The 21,863-nt window shown below is 39.4% G+C and overlaps 1 protein-coding gene across 2 annotated transcripts in view; it reads right to left on the minus strand.

The window, feature by feature from the left end:
* sbf2 (SET binding factor 2) overlaps window positions 1-21,863 on the minus strand; it is a 98,716-nt gene that overhangs the window by 37,390 nt on the left and 39,463 nt on the right. For both annotated transcript variants that reach the window (XM_088004286.1, XM_014997183.2), the window contains exons 4-17: window positions 21,597-21,731; window positions 21,118-21,228; window positions 19,410-19,515; window positions 16,329-16,461; window positions 13,695-13,803; window positions 13,294-13,407; window positions 13,026-13,103; window positions 12,622-12,735; window positions 11,651-11,779; window positions 11,184-11,282; window positions 10,661-10,865; window positions 10,097-10,206; window positions 9,140-9,289; window positions 2,642-2,710 (exon numbers count right to left, since the gene is read on the minus strand). In XM_088004286.1, coding sequence (XP_087860412.1) covers window positions 2,642-2,710; window positions 9,140-9,289; window positions 10,097-10,206; window positions 10,661-10,865; window positions 11,184-11,282; window positions 11,651-11,779; window positions 12,622-12,735; window positions 13,026-13,103; window positions 13,294-13,407; window positions 13,695-13,803; window positions 16,329-16,461; window positions 19,410-19,515; window positions 21,118-21,228; window positions 21,597-21,731 — 1,662 coding nt within the window. The remainder of the gene's footprint in view (window positions 1-2,641; window positions 2,711-9,139; window positions 9,290-10,096; window positions 10,207-10,660; window positions 10,866-11,183; window positions 11,283-11,650; window positions 11,780-12,621; window positions 12,736-13,025; window positions 13,104-13,293; window positions 13,408-13,694; window positions 13,804-16,328; window positions 16,462-19,409; window positions 19,516-21,117; window positions 21,229-21,596; window positions 21,732-21,863) is intronic.

The raw sequence follows: 21,863 nt of genomic DNA on the forward strand, positions 1-21,863 counted from the left end.
TTTCTACATCCTGTTGATCCATTTAAAACATTTTTCAAACTTTGCACTCATGCTTGCTTATCATTTGTGACTCAAACTGCAGCATTTTCTGATAGCTAACATTGTGGAGATCGATTTTATTGCATGAATATTGTTAAAAAAAAAAAAAAGAAAAAAGTGCACTGGTCAACTGGCAGGTTTGACTTTATTAAATTATTCTCCAGACAGATCAAACCTGGTTCGTCAGGTCGCAACAATTTTAAAGACACATCAACCGAAATGACACAGACCTGACCCTTTTCTGGGCTTTGGTTAGCTTTTCTGAAACAAATCCCCTTGTCTTCTCCTATACGATTCAGGTGAAGCACAGACTGCCTACGGGAACTTCACAGAAACCTGCTTCAAAGAAAGCCGGGAGATCCCCTTAAATCGTCCAATCCTAACATCCGGCAGAGATGGTTTAATTCATGCTGGAAAAAACACCTGCCTAGATGCACCAGGTACAAACAAACAAACTCAACGACCCCGCTTCTCTGAGCGACAAACTGCAGGCTATGTGGTTCAGACTTTCAAAGCAAGGGAACTTCCTTTAGCAACTGTAAAAATATGAAAAGCACCCAATTATTTAAACCACAGCAGAAACAACCTAGAGATCCAAACAAAACGTTCATTTCAGTTTTTTTTTTCTTTACTGCTACTCTTGGTATCAGCTCTGTAAATCTTTAATAAAAGGTCAACCACAATGGTGTTTATTTCACCCAACCTCTTCTAAAGCATGACTGTCACGCAGTATTAGGAAGCCACACGCAGTCTGTTACTGCATGTAAGGTTTTAGCCCCCTGGGGCAGATTATTCTGAGAAAGACAAACACATTCCAGTCATCTCACAGAATGGTAAGGACAAGATTTAAAAAAAAAATAAAGAAAAAAAAATGCCTACAAACATGTGAGAGAGGCATGATGAATCAATGGCGCTGTGTCAGGATGACGCATGCCTCCAATTCCCCACCCAAACTGACAGCTCTAGTGAGAATGCCATATTTTCCCTCATCTTTGCTGATCACTCCACAGTCCATGTGCCATTATAACTAAGAATAAATATACTTTGGCACGTTTCCTTCCTGACCTTACTTTACTTTTCGCCCTTTTCGGTTGAGCCCGTGTTGAAACCTGTCAGAGGTTTCAATTATTTGGAATAACAAAGCAAAGAAGACTTTTTTTTTTAACATCATTCCTTCCAACAGGCTGCAAGTCTAAAGCAGCAAATCATCCCCTAATCTTCTCATTAAAACAGTGGGGAACCACGGTGGTGTAATTATTTTCTTAGGGTTTTTGCTTGGGGTGTAATTGTCACATGGTTTACCAAAGTAAGCAAGGAAACACTTACAAAATGTACCAATTCTGAGTGCTGGAAGCCCTAAGACGGCAAACGGGAAGAAAAAGAAGAAACATATGGCTTATTATGGAAACTTTCCTCAGCCAGTGGCATCCAAAGCAGATGAATCATGTGCTGATGTTCAGCGGGTCAGGTCTCAGTACTACCCCATGAGGACGCAGGACTGGTATCTGACAAAAGCCCAGTTTGGAGAGTTGTGTCTACTGCTATAGCAACTGGCAAGCTGGAAGGACCTTGTTGTGGTGAAAGCTGCAGCTACACCTCACCGATGTTATGATTTAGGAGCCAAAGGCCACAGTCTGTTCCTCACGCTTCTCTGTGGGAGCTTTCACATGCTGCGCTGATTATGTGCATGCTGAAAAATCTGCAGAGGTTACAGGTTAAAACAGCTGTCCCTCCCCTGGAGAATCTCACATCAGTCGTACCTTCAGGGTTCCTGAACATTTTGAACAATTTCAAATTCCAGACGCACATGTCCAAATATCTGTCAACTTTAGAGTAATTTATTCAAGTAAATCATGGTATTTAACCGATTTGTACACTGTTTAAAAGTTTGGTTCAAGTATGCTCAGAAAAAAAACAATAAAATACATACCTGTCTGACGATGATCCTGTGTTACAGCTACACAGTGCAGAAGTCTAATAATGATGCATTTTTCTTTTCACTAACAGAGGTTGGACATTATTGTCTTGACATTATTGTATTGACATTATTGTACACAAACCATCAGAAGGAGAAATTAACAGTCTATCGCCATTATTTTAAGAGTGTGGAAACCATATTGGTTTTTGAGTCATACTTAAAACATTTAGATCTTTGATTATAAGTAATACCAAGTGTTAATGTGGATACACCGAATGGTGACATCACAGTGAGTATTTCCAACTTTTTACAGATTCAAAAAAAAAAAAAATGCTGTTTTTTTTGGTAATACTTTAGTTTTAGAAATTCTTGATTGTATGTTGTAAAATATGTGGAATACTCTCAAATCACAAGTGGTTTGTTTCTATTTTATGTGTATATACCTAGAAGGAAAGACGTTTGGCCATTCTTGTTTTTTTTTCTAGTTCGTACAGCCTCATTGGTTTGCTCTCATCCAACCTCAGTCCCGCCACAGTTGCGATATTATGGGTGACAAAAATAATTTGACGACAACACTTTCTAGATCAGAGAGATGTAGAGACAGAGGACTACACGAGTACTGTAGGTTGGTTGATTCTCCAGCCTGAAGGCTCGAGTATCATTGTTTTCCAGGAGTTTCCTTACCCTGTAATAGGCTGTTGACAGGGGCAGCAGGGCAGCAGCTACTGTAAACTCCTCGGAGGTGGAGCAGTCCTGCAGGACAGACGAGAGGAAGTGTGAGACAAAATGGCAGCAAATATTACAAACTCTGAGCAACTTTTCATCATTCCTCCTGAAAACCTAGAAGCACTGATTTCCCTCACACAAAGGATAGACACACAGTGGCTAGAGAGCCTTCAGTTTTACTTAAGCAAAAAGGATGAACACCATATTCCTGGATCAGAACTGGCATGATCTAAGTGGATAACTGATAACCTGCTGTAAATTAGAAACCATGGAGACGTGATTTGTGGCGAAACCAGGAGTGCAAACAATCCATCTTCATCAAAAGCGTTACATAAAGTCTGGGCAAAGCTCAAAAAAAGGCTTGCCAAAACTCTCACTCCATTATTAGGCCATGTGCTTTCAATAAACTTATATAATCCCCCCTCTTTGACACAATTGTCAAGAGTCACTTTTGGTCAGATTATTGATAGTGTCACAGTTAGCATTCTTGAACTAAACAGTCATACGAATCTAATTCAAATAAATGACAAAATGTTGCAGAAAATCCAAATATGTTGTCTGTGAAATTAAAAGAGACATCGAGCAGACACAATTAGTCAGAGAGCGTTCTCTATTGATAATGAGGACTTGCTTGTTCAAGACAAAGGTGCATTAAGAGGCTTAAAGGAGAGAGGATTAGGGGCCCAAACTAAAATTTTCAAACAATAGGTAGAAAATACGCATGTTGGGTTAAAAACTACTTGACTCACAGGAAATTGGTTCTTATCTCTGGTAAGCTGTGTTGGGATTTATTTGCTGAAGAAGAATGGCCAGAGGAAGCTTGATTTAAGACCCCCTGCAAACAGCAGCCCTGATTCTGACCTCTTAACCCCCAGCGAGGCCTCAGATAGAAAACGAGTTCATCAAACGCAACTTTTGCGTTTTTCCATCCATCGCCTGTAAATACAAACGTCTAGAAATATTAACTGAACAGCTGCAGTTTCCTAATACTGTGAGATAAGATCAAAGGAATGCTACTCCTTCAGATCATGGTCAGCAACGGAGCGAGGGGGGGATCTGTTACCGCCGTTGCTTATGACAAGAATGTACCGAGGGAGAAAATGCGAAACACATGAAAGCCTTGCCCCCCTGTCGACCAAGCAACATAGTTTATGTTTTACTTGTCACAAGCATCTCTTTTTTTTCCTCTTTCTCATTTGGGTTGCGGTAAAATGTTCCAGCTTGTTGGAGCGGCACCAAAGTTTTGTTTACCAGCATCCATAACAATGCCACAGGTCACAGGAGTTCATGGACCACAGTCAAACAGAACAACAAGTGGAAATTAACAGAAAAAAAAAAAAAAAAGTGTGAATATAACATACCGCCGAAATTCCACCGGAAACATAAACCTGATGAGACTGAAAATTAGCAGGAAGGGATGAGCTTTGAAAATGGCTTCCGCTGCGATAAAAATAAAGAACACTTCCCAATATTCTACCTCGTCATATCTTATATTAAATACTCGGAAAAAGGAAATTCCACATCTACATGTTTATTCTGTTGTTGATGTCGTTTGTCATGCTTAAATATTTCAGATCAAATATATTTTTAAGGCAGTGAACTCAGCTGTATTTAAATAATTTCATCCGTTAAGAAAAAAAACAGCCTGTGTCTGGCACAATGAAATGGGTGATAAGATCTCAAAAGCATCACAGCCTGATCTAAAGAAATTTAACAACATTATTGACTTCTATCAGGCTGCAACTCCATTTTTAATCCTTTGTGACGAGCGAACTACAACGAGAGAAAACATTCATCAGCGGTGAACCTTCATTTCAGAATACGAATATCACACTGACAGTCCAACACTGTGGTGGTAGTGTGATGGTCTGGGGCCACTTTGTGGTTTTAGGACGTTCATGACTTGCTGCAATTTGTGGCAGCATGAAAACTGCTCTCTACCTGAAGATCTTGATAAGCTAAAGCAGATGTGTGACATGCAGCAGGACAATAATCCAGGGCACACCAGCAAGTTCATATTAGAATGGCAAAACCAAAAAACCAAAATTAGTTTTAGAGTGGCCTAGCCAAAGTCTGCACTTAAAATGGTTTGAGATGTTGTGAAATGCCCAGTCTTTCCTTCTTGTTTTAATTTGATGATCTGAAACATTCAAGTCTGCCAAAAAAAAGAAGCCAAAACTGAAGAAAAAAAAAAACATATCGGGAGGAAATACTTTTCCCCCCACATAACTACAAAGAGACCACTTCAGCTTTACTTTCATCTTTGTCAAATCTTTACATTTATCTTTAACAGAGAAGCTAATAGAAGCTTTGAAGGTCAACTAACACAGCCGAGAGATAGCAGTGAAATCCAGACATGATGGCATGGCATGAGATTAGACTGACGAGTGAAAGCTGAGACGGTATTATACTGAGGGCTCAGTAGTCGTCACTGGGTTGAATAGAAGCACGCAGCGCACCGCGGTGGGGAATAGCATGTTAACCTATTAGGGATTTCAAGAATGAGAGTGAGGAGTAATTGTCACTCTGCACGTCTGTTCTAGAGGACACCCCGCTGTCTTCATTTCCTTCCATTATTTAGTGAATGTCTCACCATCATTCCTAATTCCTGAAGCTCGTGGAGCAGGAATGCCGAGGATGACTAACACAGCTATTCTCTCTTTGACACGTATGCAGCCAAACAAACAAGACAGAAAAAAAAAGGAGGCTGTGTTTGCAAGCATGCAGGATGTGAAGAAAAAGCAACTTCCTGTGAGTTTGAGAAAAGTCGCACTTTCCAGGAAACCTCTGGGATGAAAATACATCTGTCATAGAGGTCAGTGGACAAATAAAGAAAAAGCTGAAGGAAACAGTCAGGTTTTCAGTCTCAAATTAAAAGGAGCAGAAGGTTTCTGCACATTTCAGATTTGCAGAAAGTTGAATCAGGCGAGCATGTAAACTAGATGCTGCCTCCACTTTCAGTTCTGGTCCTGAGAACACAAGACAAATGACCTGAAGGGGTCTCAATGGTTCATACAAGATAAGAAACTGAAATTAATTCAGGCGCCAGACTATAACTTTACAATAAAGATTTCTACTGCATGCCCAGACCTCCACCCTTGCCTGCCATCTAGCGTGCCTGGTGCTAGACCCAGAAGTTGCTCCCTGCAGGACTTCCATAGCATCAAAGGCCTAACCAGCAGGTGACCAAACTCTCAGAGGAATGATTCAGACAACCTATTGAATCCAGGGAACAAGGAATATGATGCAGTTTTGAAGGACAAAACAGAGTTCAACTGGTACGAGTCCAACGCCAAGATACCTTTAATTTGAGGTTTTATCCTCTTCTTGTTCAGTGTTAATCAATAACTTGAGTTTATTTTTTTATCGAAACCCATTTTATTTGATGTTTCTGCAATAAACCAGAGGAATTTTTAACCTTTACTCTCAATGACATTACTCAGAAACTGCAAGAATTAAAGTCATGTTGGATTTCAGGAATATAAAGCTATAAAACATTAGCATGCAAATGGTGAAGGAGTTTGTACTATAAGTAATGGGACGAAGAATGAATTGCACAAAACAGATTTTATTGACAAAGCATGAAACCCAATTAGAGATATTTAACTTTTTTTTTGTTGTGAATATCCTAAGGAAACATTTATGGGAATGAGACCGGGCAGAGATTCCCAGTGTCCCCGGCACATAAAAGGTCATAGCTATCAAGGCCAGCGAGGCAGAAAGGGGGGCCCTGCTCTCACAGCAGGAGAATCATATTTGATCTAAAGCATGCAAAAATCTCACAAGGCAAACGCTGAACGAATTTCAAGTCTCCTCAAATGACGGCTACATATACTCTGTTGATAGGAGTCAGATTTCAGGGCAATAAACGAAAACATGTACAAATTTCTCCTCCAAGAACATCTGTGTTTAACGTGTGCTCTGCTCCAGCCGCAGCGAGCTCACGGACTGCGTGCCGTTGGAGCCGCTGCGCGCGGACTTCCCGCCTCACAGTAAACTGCGTTTCAGAGTGTTTTTCTGAGCACCATGGTGAGGCCCTCGGCCATAAGAGCGCAGAGGGCTCATAATCCTATCTGACAGGAAATGTTTGAGATGCCACGACACATCCACAGCAGGGCTCATTCCCCCCACATGGCTTGCACAATGTTAATTTCTAAAAGCTGCAGCACTGACCTGTGTGTACAAACACACACACACACTCGCGCACGCAAACAAACTAATTAGTGTGCAATGAAATGAGTAAATGCCTAAGCGAAGGTCAGTGCCGTGTGTGATTAATGGGAGAGAAACGGCACAGGACCTGATTAAAACAGTCTAAACAGAAAAAATGAGTAACATCACTTCATTCCTGATCATGTGTTAACATTTTTTCCTGAAAGACAAAACACATAAAAGGTATTTAAGAAAAAAAAAAAGGAAGGACGCCACCTTTAAACTGCTGTAAACTGTTATGTCACTTCCTGCAGCTGTGAAAACCTTTCAAAGAGAAACATTCATCAAATCTAAACATTGCGGGGGGGGGGGGGGGGGAGGACTGTTAGCTTGGAGCTCACGACAAATGCTGTGACCGGCCTCAGATCGGTGATGTCACTGCAGATCGATGTGTCATATTAACACATTTTCCAGAAATCGGAATGAGGACAGACGCTGCCATTAGACAAAGAAACATTTTTAACAGCGGACGTCACACACGCAAACAGATCCGTTTGGAACATCTTTTTCTGAGGGGGGGTTCTTGCGTGACAGGGCGCTGAAGGAGAGGTCACTGCAAAATCTGAAACTAATTACTGGCCACGGCATTTTCTATTTATATTTATTCCGCAGACCGTCTGCGGCTGACACCCCCGTGGCAGAAGAAACTGAACCGAGGGCAGAAACAAGCCTGCTTGGCATCTAAACAAACCTGATGACAAAAACATTCAAAATCAATCAATTAGAGGCACAAACAGACCTCACAGAAAGCCAGACTATCATTTACCCCTTGTTTCGTTTTACAAAAAGTGCACTCTACATCAGATCTCTTCTCCATGTGTTTAATAATTACTTTTTTCCACATATTGCTGTAGATCACTTCTTTTTTCAGCGGGCTGCCAGAAGGAATCATGAAGGGGAAACATTCTTTGAGACTCCCTCAGAAACTTTTATTTTCTGTATAATTATATAGTCATGACCAACACATTTCAGGCTCTGCTTACACATGTTTAAAGTCTGGACCTACCCATCTTGAGATAAATACGTTTACTGATAAACTGAAAGCTACTTTTGCATCTTCTTGCACCGACAAAGAGCAATTTGATATGGATTCATATATAAACGACACGTCTAATAGACATCTGAGTCCTCTGCATATTCCTATATGTTTTAGGGGAAAGGAATGCTTGGAATCTGACGTCCCCCCCCCAATAAAAGCTGCACTCAGTGAGGAGATTAATAAAATCTCTGGAATGAGCTGATTCAGGGCAGTAAAACGTGAAGAACTACCAGTAAGGACCCGGCTGCATGGGGTGAGTAACGACTCGTTATGAAACATCGCTGACACTTCCACAGGATGCTAAAGAATGGAAGCACCAGGAAGAGACAAACAGTCTGGGGAACAAAAGGGAGAACTATTGTTTCTAAAATGTATTATTACATGGATAACATATTCCAAACATACACGTTTAATTTATTACAAAGATTTTTTTTTTTTGAGATGACAAGACTATTAAAGAGACATTCATTTAATTTTTAAAATACAAAAAAATAAATACATCACACATCATTAATACATCACAGCTGAATATGTAGTTTTTTTCAGTATTAAATTTTTGTTTGAACATCATCAGATTTTCATAATCAGGCTTTGTTAAATTGTGTTGCATTTCATGACTAAACAGGATGTTTTACCTTCTCACCACAAATGCATTCTCAGACATCTGGAAGGCATTCATGTGTCAATGAGCATTTCGAGGTTTTAAAAGGATTACCATTTCAAATTCACCAATATGTTCAACCTTTCTGTTCTCAGTTCAATGGTCTTAAATTGTTGTTGGGGGAAAAAAAAATGGCTCCAAACACTTTTCCTACCTCAAAAAAAGGGTAATATTTTTTTTTATATTTCCTGATATGAAAAACAGCGTGACAGGGATTTTCTCAATTCCCTGTCACATTGAAGACTCCCCCCCGACCCTAACTTCAGATCAAGTCACAAGTATTTGTGCTACAAATTTAAACCACGTCTCAAGTCTTTCCTGTCATGATCTTTATATTCATGACAGAATAATATATCTTTAGTTCGTGATATACGAACTAAAGATTCGTATATCACGAATCTTTAGTTCGTGATATACAGTTTAACTTTGAAATGTTTTAGTAAATGCTCTGATGACGTGATGCTTTCACTCAACTAACTGTGAGGATTTCCTATTGGTTTACGCCTACTCCTGTGTACAAACCACTTACTGTGAAGCAACTCACCTGAAGGGCGCAGTTCATCATCCGAACAATGTAGTCGAACTGCTGGTGGTCCAGTATGGCTCTGTTCTGCTGAACGTGGACGCTCAGCTCGTCGGTGAGACACTGGCGTGCTGCCTTTCCTTTCAGCGCACGCAGCGCAGCAGGAAGGGTCTGTCAACGCAGAGGTCCACAAATGAACGAATAAAACGTGAAGGGCAGTCGGAAAATTACGTAAGTAACCTGATAAGAGAAGTTGTAATTTATGTCTGTAGTCTCAGTCGATTTACTCAGTACAACACGTGAATATGGGATATCACGCCCCTGCGCCACTGAAGCCACGCCTTTTGGGCAAATAGCATGAAACTACCGTATATATCGGTCTGTCATCACTGCCGTTGCTCGGTTCTCAGGCTCTTCACCTTGCTGAGAATGCCTCTTGGATTCAGCCTGGCTAGCTGATGTTGGGTAGCTCTGAGTTTTTTTGTGAGGCTACTGGAAATTAGTTTATTACGTTTTGGAGGTGGAGGAACAGATCATGTTCTAACAGTTAAAGATGTGTCCATTGACTCGCTCCATGCTGACCTGCTTATGGTGGTTTTTGACCTTTTAAGTTGAAAATCTCCTGAAGACGCAGGCAGGGATTATACAACACCTTTATGAAACAACTGGGATACACAAAGTCAATGGCAACAATTCATGCATGCCATTACACAGAGAAAGACGCACAAACTGATGATCTTCTATGCTAAAATATGAATTTACTAAATAAACTGTTTCTGGGAATACGTCCAAAAAGAGTTGATTAATGATCCACAGGATCTAGTCTAGTGCCTGTGTCCCAGCTGGGACATATTACAGCGATAAAAGTGGAGAGCTGTTCACAGCTCAGTGTGGTGTGACTCAGAGGAAAGATGCTCTTGGCTAAGGAGCTTCTTTAAAGGACGATTAGCTTCTCTGATGAAAGACGGGGAGAATCACCTTTTCAGTCTCCAGGGTCTTGTTATCAAAGATGAAGGAAATGCAGCTCTTCACCACCTCCAGCCTGCGAGCGCTGTTAAACACTGAGCCACATTTGCCCATAATTGACACTAAGACAGAAAACAAGGAGAGAATTCACTGGTGGTTAAAAAAAAAAAAAGCTGATACAAACAGGATTACTACATATTTCATATTAAATTCCAGACTCAACTTCCCAGAACTCCCCAATCCTTTGTGACCATTAAATGTAAAATACAAAAAAATAACTGTGATTTTAAGGAAGGTGCGTCTACACTGGGTGGAAAGAGGATAGAAAGATAGAAGCAATAAAACAAATGACAAGGAAGGAAAGTAAGGAAATATGCAAGAAGGGATAAAAATAGAAAGGAAAAATAAGAAGAAAAGGAAGGATGCGAAGAAATAAGAATGGAAATATGGACATGCTATTTAGACAATGGCAATGGATAAAGAAGAAACTAGACTCTGGAAATACAAATATTTTCCACACTCAAATTCTTTTTCTTTATTTGTCCAGATCTGGAAAATACTAGAATAATATCGTACCAACGGCCGGTCCGGCAGGAACAACACACTTCTTCTCCGGTCGCGTGGAAACAGGAGTAAGGCTGTGTTTCGCCACACCGTCCTGCAGCATCTTCTCCACCTTTTCATCATCGAGCAGAGGAAACGGCACCTGGTGCACGCGCAGGTGGGATCCTTCAGAGGGCCGAGGCACTTTCTGGAAAGCCATGTGGGGGTTGGGATTCTCCTACAGACCAAACACAAAGAAAATCAGAAAAATTATTGAATAAGACTGAAGTGTTAAAAATAAAGTTCGAGTCATCAATATGTTACATTCTATTGTTTACCTGAAATGATTAGTCTTAACAGACACTGATGAAAAAATCCTATTCACAGCTTATCAGTGATTATGCATGTGGAATTATTCAGTCATCGACAACAATTATAGTTAGTAATGTATGCTCTGAGGAAAATTAATTTCCCACTCCTGATATAAAGTGTCTGCACTTTTTTTTTTTAACCAGAAAGACTGGATGTGTTTTTGTTTTTTCGCATGAAGCCTTACATTTCTGAAGAGCTGCTCTGAGAGCTCCCTGATGCGCTTCTGCAGCATGACAGGGTTAGCTTCCTCTTCCTTAAAGCTTTCCACATCTAAGGCCACCAGCTGAAAAGGACAACAGAAAGACAGAAAGAAGACACCTGAACTGCCAGGTAAAAAAATAAAAATAAATCACATCTCTCTAATGACCTAAATTGTGCTTTGAACCTCTTATATTGTTAAATAGATAAAAGTATAATTGGGAACTGAAGCTGCATGTGCATGTTATTTAGCATATCTATAATTGTGACAAAATAAGAGATCAATTTAAGTATGTATTTGATAAAGGTATTTAAAATACGAAATGTAAATGTAACCGCTACAGAAATAACTAAATAGTAGAACAAGCTGAGCCTCAATTACAATTAGCTATTAAGCAACTTGCTGCGTGAACATTTCACTAAACCTGTACTTGGTGTTTGGTGGCGCCGTACCTCATCGAAGAGATCGCAGGCTCGGAAAGGTGGACCTCTCTCCGAAACAAAGCCAGCAAAGGCCATGCCATCCAAAACCTTGGTCAGGAAATCGTTCTCAATGAGGCCTCGCTGGCCCAAGAAGGCAGTCTGGAAAATGTCAGCATTTTAACAGGGGTTACAATTCAACACAGATGGCAGCAATGCGATCCTATTCCGAGAGATTTACTGCAGAATAAAAAACAAGCACTGTGATCACAGCAGTTTTAGATGTGATCAAATATTTCCCCCCCCAGGCCCTCACCCAAAAAAAAAAAAAATCTCTGCAAGGGTTTTTCTTTTTAATAGTTGAAAACATGTTATTCTGCACGCACAAAAAAAGGGAAATAAATCTAGTTATTATAAATAACTGCATGCAAATGAATTTAATTTTCTTGTGTAATTATTTGTGCTTGTGGGCAGAAGAGATAAAACACTCCAGTCAGAAATTCCAGGCAGCGCTTTAGTTGATAATGTGATCCATGTGGGGTACTTTAAGGATGATGTGCTAATGGCTCACAACGGAGACACCACAGACACGAACAAACAAAAGTCCCGGCACAAAAGAAAATGGCAAAGCTAATGCGTTTCATATGGCACTCCACCGGTTGGTCTGTGCCCGGGTTTACAGTTCTTCATGCGACACTTTGATAAACAGAAGGATAGCATCGGCGAAGAGTCACGGTTCCCCCCCACATGACACATTTAAAACAATATGCATACTCACACATGCGCATGCAAACACAAACATTATACATCCCCTGACAAGTTTATCTGTCAGGTCTTTGTGTAAATCCGCCCACATAGCTCACTAAAACATTCTTGGCAGATTAAAGGAACAACGTGTTTTATGAGGAGAAATTGCTTAACAAGTTTATTTAAGGGGACAAGTTGGAAATTTTGATTTTTGCTCAATTTTTGCCCGTGGCAATCCCATATGAGAAACATCTCACCTTGTGAAAGTGAATAACGGGCTCCGAATGGATGCGGATGAGCTGCAGGCAAGACCTGTAGCCCTGGAAGAGTTGTGCAAACAGCCGGAGAAAGACAGCCCTCACCTCTTTGTCCTGGCACGCACACGCAAACACAAAATAATTACTCATCAAAAAACTATGCTACAAATGCAGTCTGATAAGTTAATTATGCAACAGTCATGTTGTTTGTCTTGAAGGTAATGGGTTACTGTCAGTGCCCTTACTCCAGCAATGACCTTTTTCTGATAAGAAACTATTTCTGAGAAGAACAGACTGCCTCCCCCCCCCAACACTTTCAGAGGGGAACAGGAGGCCGTCTGCTCTTCAAAATGAGACATCTTAAGAATCGTGAATGTTGCCAGGTCATGGTGTGCATCACTTACCAGGAGTTTGAGGTTGGAGGGTGCCGTGCGTGGCGGAGGAAATGCATTGTCAGCTATCTCCAAATCAGGGTGCAACACCTGAAACAGAATAATAATAATAATAATAAATAATAATAATAATAATAATAATAATAATAATAATAATAATAATAATAATAATAAAAATCTCCTCATGTTTTATTAATTTTCAGTTCATATTTATTGACGTTCTTTCAAAAGGCGTGCCTACACAGGAAAATACTGTAAAGCTGTGTGAGAAAATGTTTACCAGGGACAGAGTAGACTGAGTTTGATGCAGAAGAGGTTCAGGGAGCAAGGACAGGTGGATGCACTCTGGAATCTTTATAGTTCCTCCATCCAGGTCAGCGATAATAACATCCAGCTGATCAAAAAAATAATAATGAAATTTTTATATATATATATATATATATATATATATATATATATATATATATATATATATATATATATATATATATATATCAGTGTTTATATATATATATAAACACTGAGCAGATGATTTGACTGAAGCAATAAGATAATACAGGTATATCTATCAAGGATGCTGCTTAAAGTCAGACGATAAAAAAAACAAAAACAACCTTTTTCTAAACTGTGAAAGTAAATACTTTAACAAAATGCTTAAAATCCCTTAAAATGAGAACTCACCAAATCCTGGACTTCATTCTGAAACATGGAGTGGACTCCGATGATGAAAGGCGTGGGCGAGCTCAACACCTCCAGCAACCGTGAAGGTAGAATAGGGATGTACGGGTAGCTGAACATGTAGAGAAAAGACACCGACAATTGGTACATGTCAAAATGGAGTTCTACTGATAGAAAACAATTCGTGGCAATGTTGAAATGAAATGTTGCCTAATCAAGATGGAAAAATTAAGACATCACCTGAGGCTCCATCCAACACATTTCTCAACCTTGGTAATTAAATATTGTACAAACTTTTGGAAAATGTTTAATTAACGTCATTTACTAGAAACCTGTCCTGTGTGACATGGAGTGAAAAACAGAAAGTATTTAAACAGACATGATGCACATCTCCTCATGTCTAAACACATTTCTTATAATCCCACAACGCCAAAATTACTCAACACTTGTATTGTGCAGCACAGCTGTTTTACACCTTAAACTAAAGGCATGTTTTGAAATATGAAATGTTGAGTCATAGTACATTTACAGTTAGGCTGAAAACATTTACCTGTAAACAAAACCATCCAGGAATTTATCAAACTTAAAATTGATACTTTCTAAAACTGGATGGGCAAATAATTGAATAAATCTTCAGTTGAATCTGGATGTTAAAAGGTTCAGTACATGAACTGTAGGTTTATGGATCAAGAATCTTGCAAGATCCAACAAAACGCCTGAAGGATGTTTGAATTTATTAGGCAGCAAACAGTCCCTCCTAGCAACAGCCCTAGTCTTACAACAAAACTACATGTTTACTTCCCATTTTGTGCTCCTCCTTTGTTTCTTATATGTAAAGATATATAATTTCTAGTGATAGGCCGACATCTTTAATGGCTTTCATACCACAACCTTTAACAAACTGAAGTGTGTTGCAATTTATTTAAACATAAGACCATGGGATGGAGCACTTCATGCAAAAAAAAAAACTTTTCACTTTATTATTTCTTTGGTATTTCCTGAATGTGAGCTCAACGCCTAGATGCGCAAATAAAACAACAAAAATAACAACTTTGCAGCTGCATTGCTTGAGCAACTTAATCGTCTATGTTCAATCCTACCACAGACAGTTTTCAAGCACCTAGCCGACAAGCGCTGATCATGCAAACAGCAACAATCCAGTATGTTGGTTCATCTAGAGTGAGCAGGAAGGTTGCTTGTTTTGAGAGCAAATAAGAGAGTAAATTAGGTAAAAAAAAAAGAAAAAAGTCCTGAGAGCTTTAAACAATCTCTTAGTTAAAAAAAATCAGTCCACTAAACTTAAACCTCAGACTGCCACACGGTGTACCTAACGCCCAACTGACTCATTCTTTTACAAAGCATCTCCTAGAGACTGTTATTTTAAAAACAATAAATAGTGGATAATTTATTATTATTGTATTAAATTTCAGGGGTTTTATACAAAACATAAAAGTAAAAAAAAAAAAAAAAAAAGAGTGGAAATAGGGATTTTGTGAACTGGTGCAAGTCAAATAAAAAATAAAAAGTAAAGTCTAGTATGGTTTTAACATCCTCAGGCTCAGCGGTATAAATAGTAAAGCCTTGCTGAGGCATCTGAGCTGGCATGCATGCTGTTAGCCAGCCATGACGACGAGAAATTTGGATTGAGGGTCTTGCCAAAGGACACTCGTTCAGAGGAGAGGCCAGGATGGAGCTGTGATTGTCAGCTCTGAGAACTGCAGTCCAGCTATCTATGTGAATACATCTAAAAACATAACCTCAGACTGCTGCAACTGGTTTCACGTACACTGGCTTTGGTGGGCATACCCGTTTTGCTACATTATTTACAAAACAAGCCCTTTAAATCTTTGCTTCATCAGAATTTTTTTCCCCATCGGGGACTAAATGTCGACTTACTTTCAGGTGTGACAGAATCCAATGGTTTAAAATAACAATATTATGACCATCAACAAAATCTTGCAACATCCAATAAGCACTGGTAGGCTTGTTGCAGTATGTTGCCGCCACTCAGACAGAAAAACGGGTATTATTTTGGCGCACCACTCAACATTTATGAACATTAATGTCAAGAGTCAAATTGACTCACTTGGGCCAACTATAATCTAGTCAATCTGAAGGTGTCAAAAGGGAACTGATATAATCCAGCCATGTCCTAAATGAACAAGGATAAAATAAATAAAAAATAAAAAAAACAAATAAAAAAAACAACAGAAAGAAAGACCGTCAGAAAGTGGTGGATATTTTGAATAGATTTTAGTCACAGTGCTTTGGTTGATCAATGCTTGCCGTTCACTCTTTATCAAACTGTTTTACATACTTATCAACTCATCAATTAAAAAATATTAAGTCACGTATTCAAATCATGACTACGGTTATTTTGAAGAAATGTTATATTGGCAAATCCGGTACAGGAAGACTGATGCATGCATACATCGAACAGTAAAACAGGATGGAGGAAGTTCTGTTTGGCTTTCTAGAAAAAGGGAAATAAATTCACAGACAGTGCACTTATGCAACAAAGTTTCTGGAAAGGAATGGGGAGCAAGGTTAATTATCAGTAAGATCATAAGACACGCGAGTCATAGTGGAAAGTCATGTGATTATTTGTCTGGGCAGAAAGTCGACGTGCACATTCACCTGTATCTTAGAGGAAACATGAGCGCTTCCACGGCTCTGCATGCCTCTCCCAGCCTCTGGTAGCTGCTGGAGTGGAACAAAACCTTGTGTTCTGTCAGAACCGCACAAAACAAGCTCAGAACATTTTGGATTCCTGAAAAAAAAAAAAAACAGAACAACAAAAAAATCCTGATGAGGTATTTGTTAGAATCTGACTTGTAACCAACTCCTGACTTCCATCATTCTTCAAACACTTCTCATTATGTGTGGAAAACTCTTTTAAACCTAAAAAAAAAAAAAAAAAGATTACAACACCCACAACTCATATGGTGGTTACGTAAATGTCCATCACGGCTTCAAGACATGCTTCTACGATTTTAAATAAACACCATGCTGTTGGATCGGTTCGTGAAAGCCAAATCCACCACAGAAGAATCCTCGAAGAAACAATTGGGAACATCTAAAGCTGATTCACCGTGATGATGGCAGAAACTGACATGTGATGTTTGAATCAACTTACAACAATGCAATTAAAGGGTTCATGACTGTTATTTTTATGGCAGAGAGTAAAAGCCTCAAAGTTGTTGGTGGGGCCTTTATTTCAGCAGAGAGCAAGTCACTTCATGTTTCACTGCAAGTCTGTTGAAAACTAAACTAGCAGAAAACAAGTTTGCAGCAGAACTTGTTTTCTGCTGCAGATATACATAAAAGTGATAATATTGAGCTAGAATATTAATAAAATGAAATGTACTGCTACAGAATGTTCCATCTAATATGCATTTAACTATTGACTTGCTTTCTTAAAAGCCATAGCAGAATTCAGTTTAAAATAAGAGATTTAAGATGCTTAACCCCAGAAACTGCAGAAATAATAGTTGGAATTGCTGTAATTTCCCCCTCGACTGTTTTAATTTATTCAAAAAGACACAAAAGCTAAAATTATTCAAAGCTCAACGGAACAGTTTTCTGCAAAAAAAACAAAAAAAAAAAAAACAACAAAAGGAAATGACATACCCTGATATTTTATAAATAATATTTCAAATACCAGAGTGACAATCGGGATGAATTCTAAGTTTATAGTTCCTGTTATTGTTTCCTATCAAGGAACTGACAGACCAATTCATCACACGTTGGAGTGATAAGAAGAGAGGAACCCTGGCAGACATATCCGCACCGCTGGGGGCGCTGGGTCTGAGCGCAGCGCCTCAGTGATAAACAGGAAACACGAGTCCCAACAGATTCTTTCCAACAAATCGGCTCGTTTAACTAGACGCAGTGGAACCGAATTATGCAATTTCAACGGGGTCTTCTTCCACCTTCATCTATCATTAACACATTCGGCAGACTGGAGGAGCCGAAGTTCGGGTTTGGGAATCAAGGTGAAATCCAGGTGTGCACTTATCTCATGGAAGCAGCGACGCATTTCCGAGCCGTAAATAAAGAAGTGACAGGCAGAGCCCCCGCAGAAAGAAGCAAAACAAAGGCAACAAACAACAAACAGCGGGGCTGTTGATGGCCCGTTTTGTCTCGACCCCCGGGGGGAGGGGGGTGGGGGGGGATGTACTTCCTGTGCAATGTGACATGTTTGACACACATTCCTCTCTGGTGACTCTGTGACCTGTGCACACACAGAGCGATATGCCGACCTGCATGTGTACACAGCCGTCCTAATATGGACATAAAAATGACCTAATCAGCGGGGATGAAACAGTCCTTGTTTCTGTTTGTGTATAAGTTATCAATTTATCTTTTCTCACTTGTCGGAGTATAGATAAATGTGTAATAAAAGGAGCCCCATAAAGACAGTACAGAAGCACCGCTGCTTTGCTGCCTGCGTAGGGAATATGATTTTTCTGTATGATTATGTAAAAATAAACTTATCAAAAAACATTGACCAAAAATAACACTAACAACAGAAATTGGGGGACAGTTGATTAGTCCCTTTCAAGCTCCAAAATACAAAAAACCGAATCAAAAGTAAAGTTGAAGCACATTTAAACTCCCAATGCTCTTTAACTGCGCTGCATTATCCTTTACAACCCCGAGAGTTAGCTCAACAAAATAAAACCAGAGAAGCTTTTCCCACACATGTCCAATGGCTGGTAAATTGAGCAAACAAAAGTGACTGCGTAGCCCACTTTGCTGATTAATGGAAGCAGGTTTATGAGGACCAACTGGCCCGTGGCAGGATTTAATGTCAACATTGTTATTCGTTTCCAGGTTGGCTGAAAATGCATAACCTCAGCATAACCCCAATCAAAACTATTGTGCAAGTATCCCCCATATGCATGTTCTTCATTCTGTCCAAACAAAAAAAAAAACGTATGGTGTTAATGCACAAAGGAAATAGAGGCTGTTCTGAGTCAAACCACATTCCACTGACCAAATGGGGCCAACTTTCCATTACAGAATAAATTTCAGGTGAATTATATTTAATTTCACCCCGAGCTAACAAATGCATGCTGCAAAAGTGAAATAAGCGTGGTTCTTCACGAATGACCTCAAATACAAATTAATGTTTGATAGCTCATAATATGATTCATGCCAAACCATGACAGGGTAGAGTGGAGTGACAGATCTTCCCCCTTAAAGCAGCTAAACTAACACCAGATATGAGTCACCGCGGATAAGGCGTGTAATGCGTTTAACAAAGCACGTATCGCCAGCACAAATCCTTTAACTCCGCACAATCAAACGTGTTGCAAATCATATGCAATGTAAAACGTGAAGATTGCTTCAAATCTGGATCATGTCTTCATTTCAATTCATGTAAAATAGGGCATGACTGAAGGGACAAAAGAGAAAACCTGAAAACATTTCTTCAGCAACAAACTCTTCATGGCTCACGGCGAGTCTCTTGACTGTGCAAAAGTGCAAATCATGTGACTAAAAGTAAAGTCAAGCTTTTACAAAGGAATGAATGTTTATTTTACATGCAGTAAGCTGTGTTATATTGATTTTTAAAACATTTACAAGAACAGGTTATTTAATTTGATAATTTCTGCATAGTGTATTTATTGGACATTTAGCTACAAGGATACCAAAAGGCCACAATCAGTCACAATGTGTCCTAAATTATAGGATTTCAGAGCCTGGACCCACCTAGCTGCTGGAAGAGCAGGGCAACACTCTTGAATGTGACAGGTAACGTGTCGTTCAGAGGTGTTTGGATGAGCTGCCGGTCTCCTGCTCCCAGGCTGAACAGTTTCTGCAATACGAAGAGGAAAAACGTGCCAGAAGGATGTTATGGTAAGTTTCCGCAAGCTTCACGCCCCGTGTCAAACTGCAACACAGCCGACAATCAATAAGTCAGATTTATGGTCAGGTGAACTGTTGTGTTTTTTAACCCGAGAAAACAACTTTGGTAGTTGTTTTGTCATCCCTGAACAAATCAGCTACAGTGGCGGCACAAGAACTTGTATCACAGGTTCTTGTGAACTTTATGATACAAGTTCACAAGAAGCCAACAGATCCAGTCATATTAACAAATTTTCGGAAAAGACCTCAGGAATGTTTTAAACAATTCTTCATAATGTCACTGCAACTTTCAAGTCCGTTTGTTGATGTAACCCAACTATCACTGCTGCAAGATCTCCACTCTGTGTGTGAGTGTGGTCTGTGTAGCCAAGTATTTGTGTATTGTGATGAAACTCATGTAGTCATTTGAATACATTTTCAAAGACCAGAAGGGTTTAAAGGCTGGGTTTGAATGTAAATTTGGATGATTGGCAAGGTTTTTTGGTTTAACAAAATGCATTGGTAACAAATGCCACTGATACCAGATTTAGATTTATTTGAAGCTGCTAAACGCACAACAAAATGTGCTGTTTTTTCTCCATGCCGCTGTGTGAACAGACAAAAACTCCAACCAGCAGACTAAACACCATATTGGGAAAAAATGAGCTCTTAACATTTAATATGTCAGTCAACAATTATTGCATTCCAAATAGTCCTCTTGACAATTTTTTGTTGTGCACACCGGGATTGTGATAAGGATATATTGTGAGGCCCTAATGTCCAACCTTCAGGTGTCTTATTTTTTAAGAGCAAACCTAATAGAGGACTATTTTTTTGTTTCTTTAAGGTTGGCACTTCATATGTTATTTCTTTGGCATGCGATAAGTGCCAAATTTATGTGTTATAAGACATAAAACAAATTTAAGCTCCTAAAGATGTTTGAAAAAAAAAAAAAAAGTACAGCTGAAAAAAAAATCCCTAATAAAAAAATTATACATTAATAAAAAAAAACAGCAGTGAGGAGCAGACCTGGTTTTCATACATAGCGATCGTGTTTGGGTGTCTTGCCAACAGTCTGCACATTTTCTTTCAAAACATGTCAGTTATTAATGACTTTTACCCCACTAATGATTACCAACATGTACTTTTGAACAATATAATGTACACTCTCCACTGTCTCATACTTATCTATTGCTTTTCAAACTATTAATCAAGTCTGCTTTCGACTTCTAAACTACGGAAACCTCCCAACGAGGAAAGATTTAACAGATCTTGATTTTGAAAGAGCAATTCTTCAAAAAATAAAAATAAAAAAATGCTTCTCAGTCTTGTCCCTAGTAGCCAGAGGGGACTCGCTCTGCTCAAAATAGTAGGAAAAAATCCTACGGTCTGACAACAATTTCAGACTTTGTCTGAACATGATGTTCACTGCTGGCGTCGCGGCAACAATCTAATCACGCTGTAGACCTCACCTCCATGCAGTGACTGTCAGGGACCATTTCTATAAAGTCTAGTGGTCTGGAATCCACTCAAGTAGCAGAGCTGCGTTGTATCTTAAAGAAAGAAGACGCACCTGAGATCCACCTGCAACAGGAACTTGGAATATAAATAGGTTGGCCACCAGGCCCTCCAAAGGGAAGTTCAGGCTGTCGATATACACAGTGTAGATGAGCCCCAAGCATCCCTGTGGGGAAAACATGCAGAGTTTCATGCATACAGTAAAATAAAAGGAAAATTGATTGCAGTAACATTTAGGTCAATACTGGACAGATGGCATGTCTGTCAATATTGGACAAGGTAGCATGTCTGACTTTCTGTGTAATTAAAATTTGCAGTGAAATAAGATAAGAGGCTCATAAGACACTACGGCTAATTTGCTCCAGTGACGTAAATGCTTACACTTAAACCAACTTGACCTGTGCTGCAGACTGTATGAGGGATATCTCAGGATAACAAGATAAAACAATAATTTGACAAAAAATTCCAGGAATTTCTTCTGAACAAGCAGAAAAATATTTTTAATCGAGATTTAATCAAACAGTGCCTTATTACCCGGAATATTTCAGGATAATCCAGTCTGGACACGAGAATGAGACTTTTTGGTGCAAACACTTGAGCCGGCTGGATCAGGCCATCCTCCTCTGCCTCCTCATCTTCATCTCCGTCAGCCTCGATGCTTTTTGCTCCCTGAAGCATTTAAGAAAAATAAAACGTTTTCAGGCCCTCAGAATAGAGTCATAGAGCTGGAACCTGACCGGAGAGCATGTCAGCACCAGAACAATACGCAGAACAATATTAAAAACAAGAACTGACAAATAT

Source organism: Poecilia mexicana, unplaced genomic scaffold (genome assembly GCF_051168715.1).
Source record: "Poecilia mexicana isolate PSO_F unplaced genomic scaffold, ASM5116871v1 scaffold_3, whole genome shotgun sequence".
NCBI classification, from domain to species: Eukaryota; Metazoa; Chordata; class Actinopteri; order Cyprinodontiformes; family Poeciliidae; genus Poecilia; species Poecilia mexicana.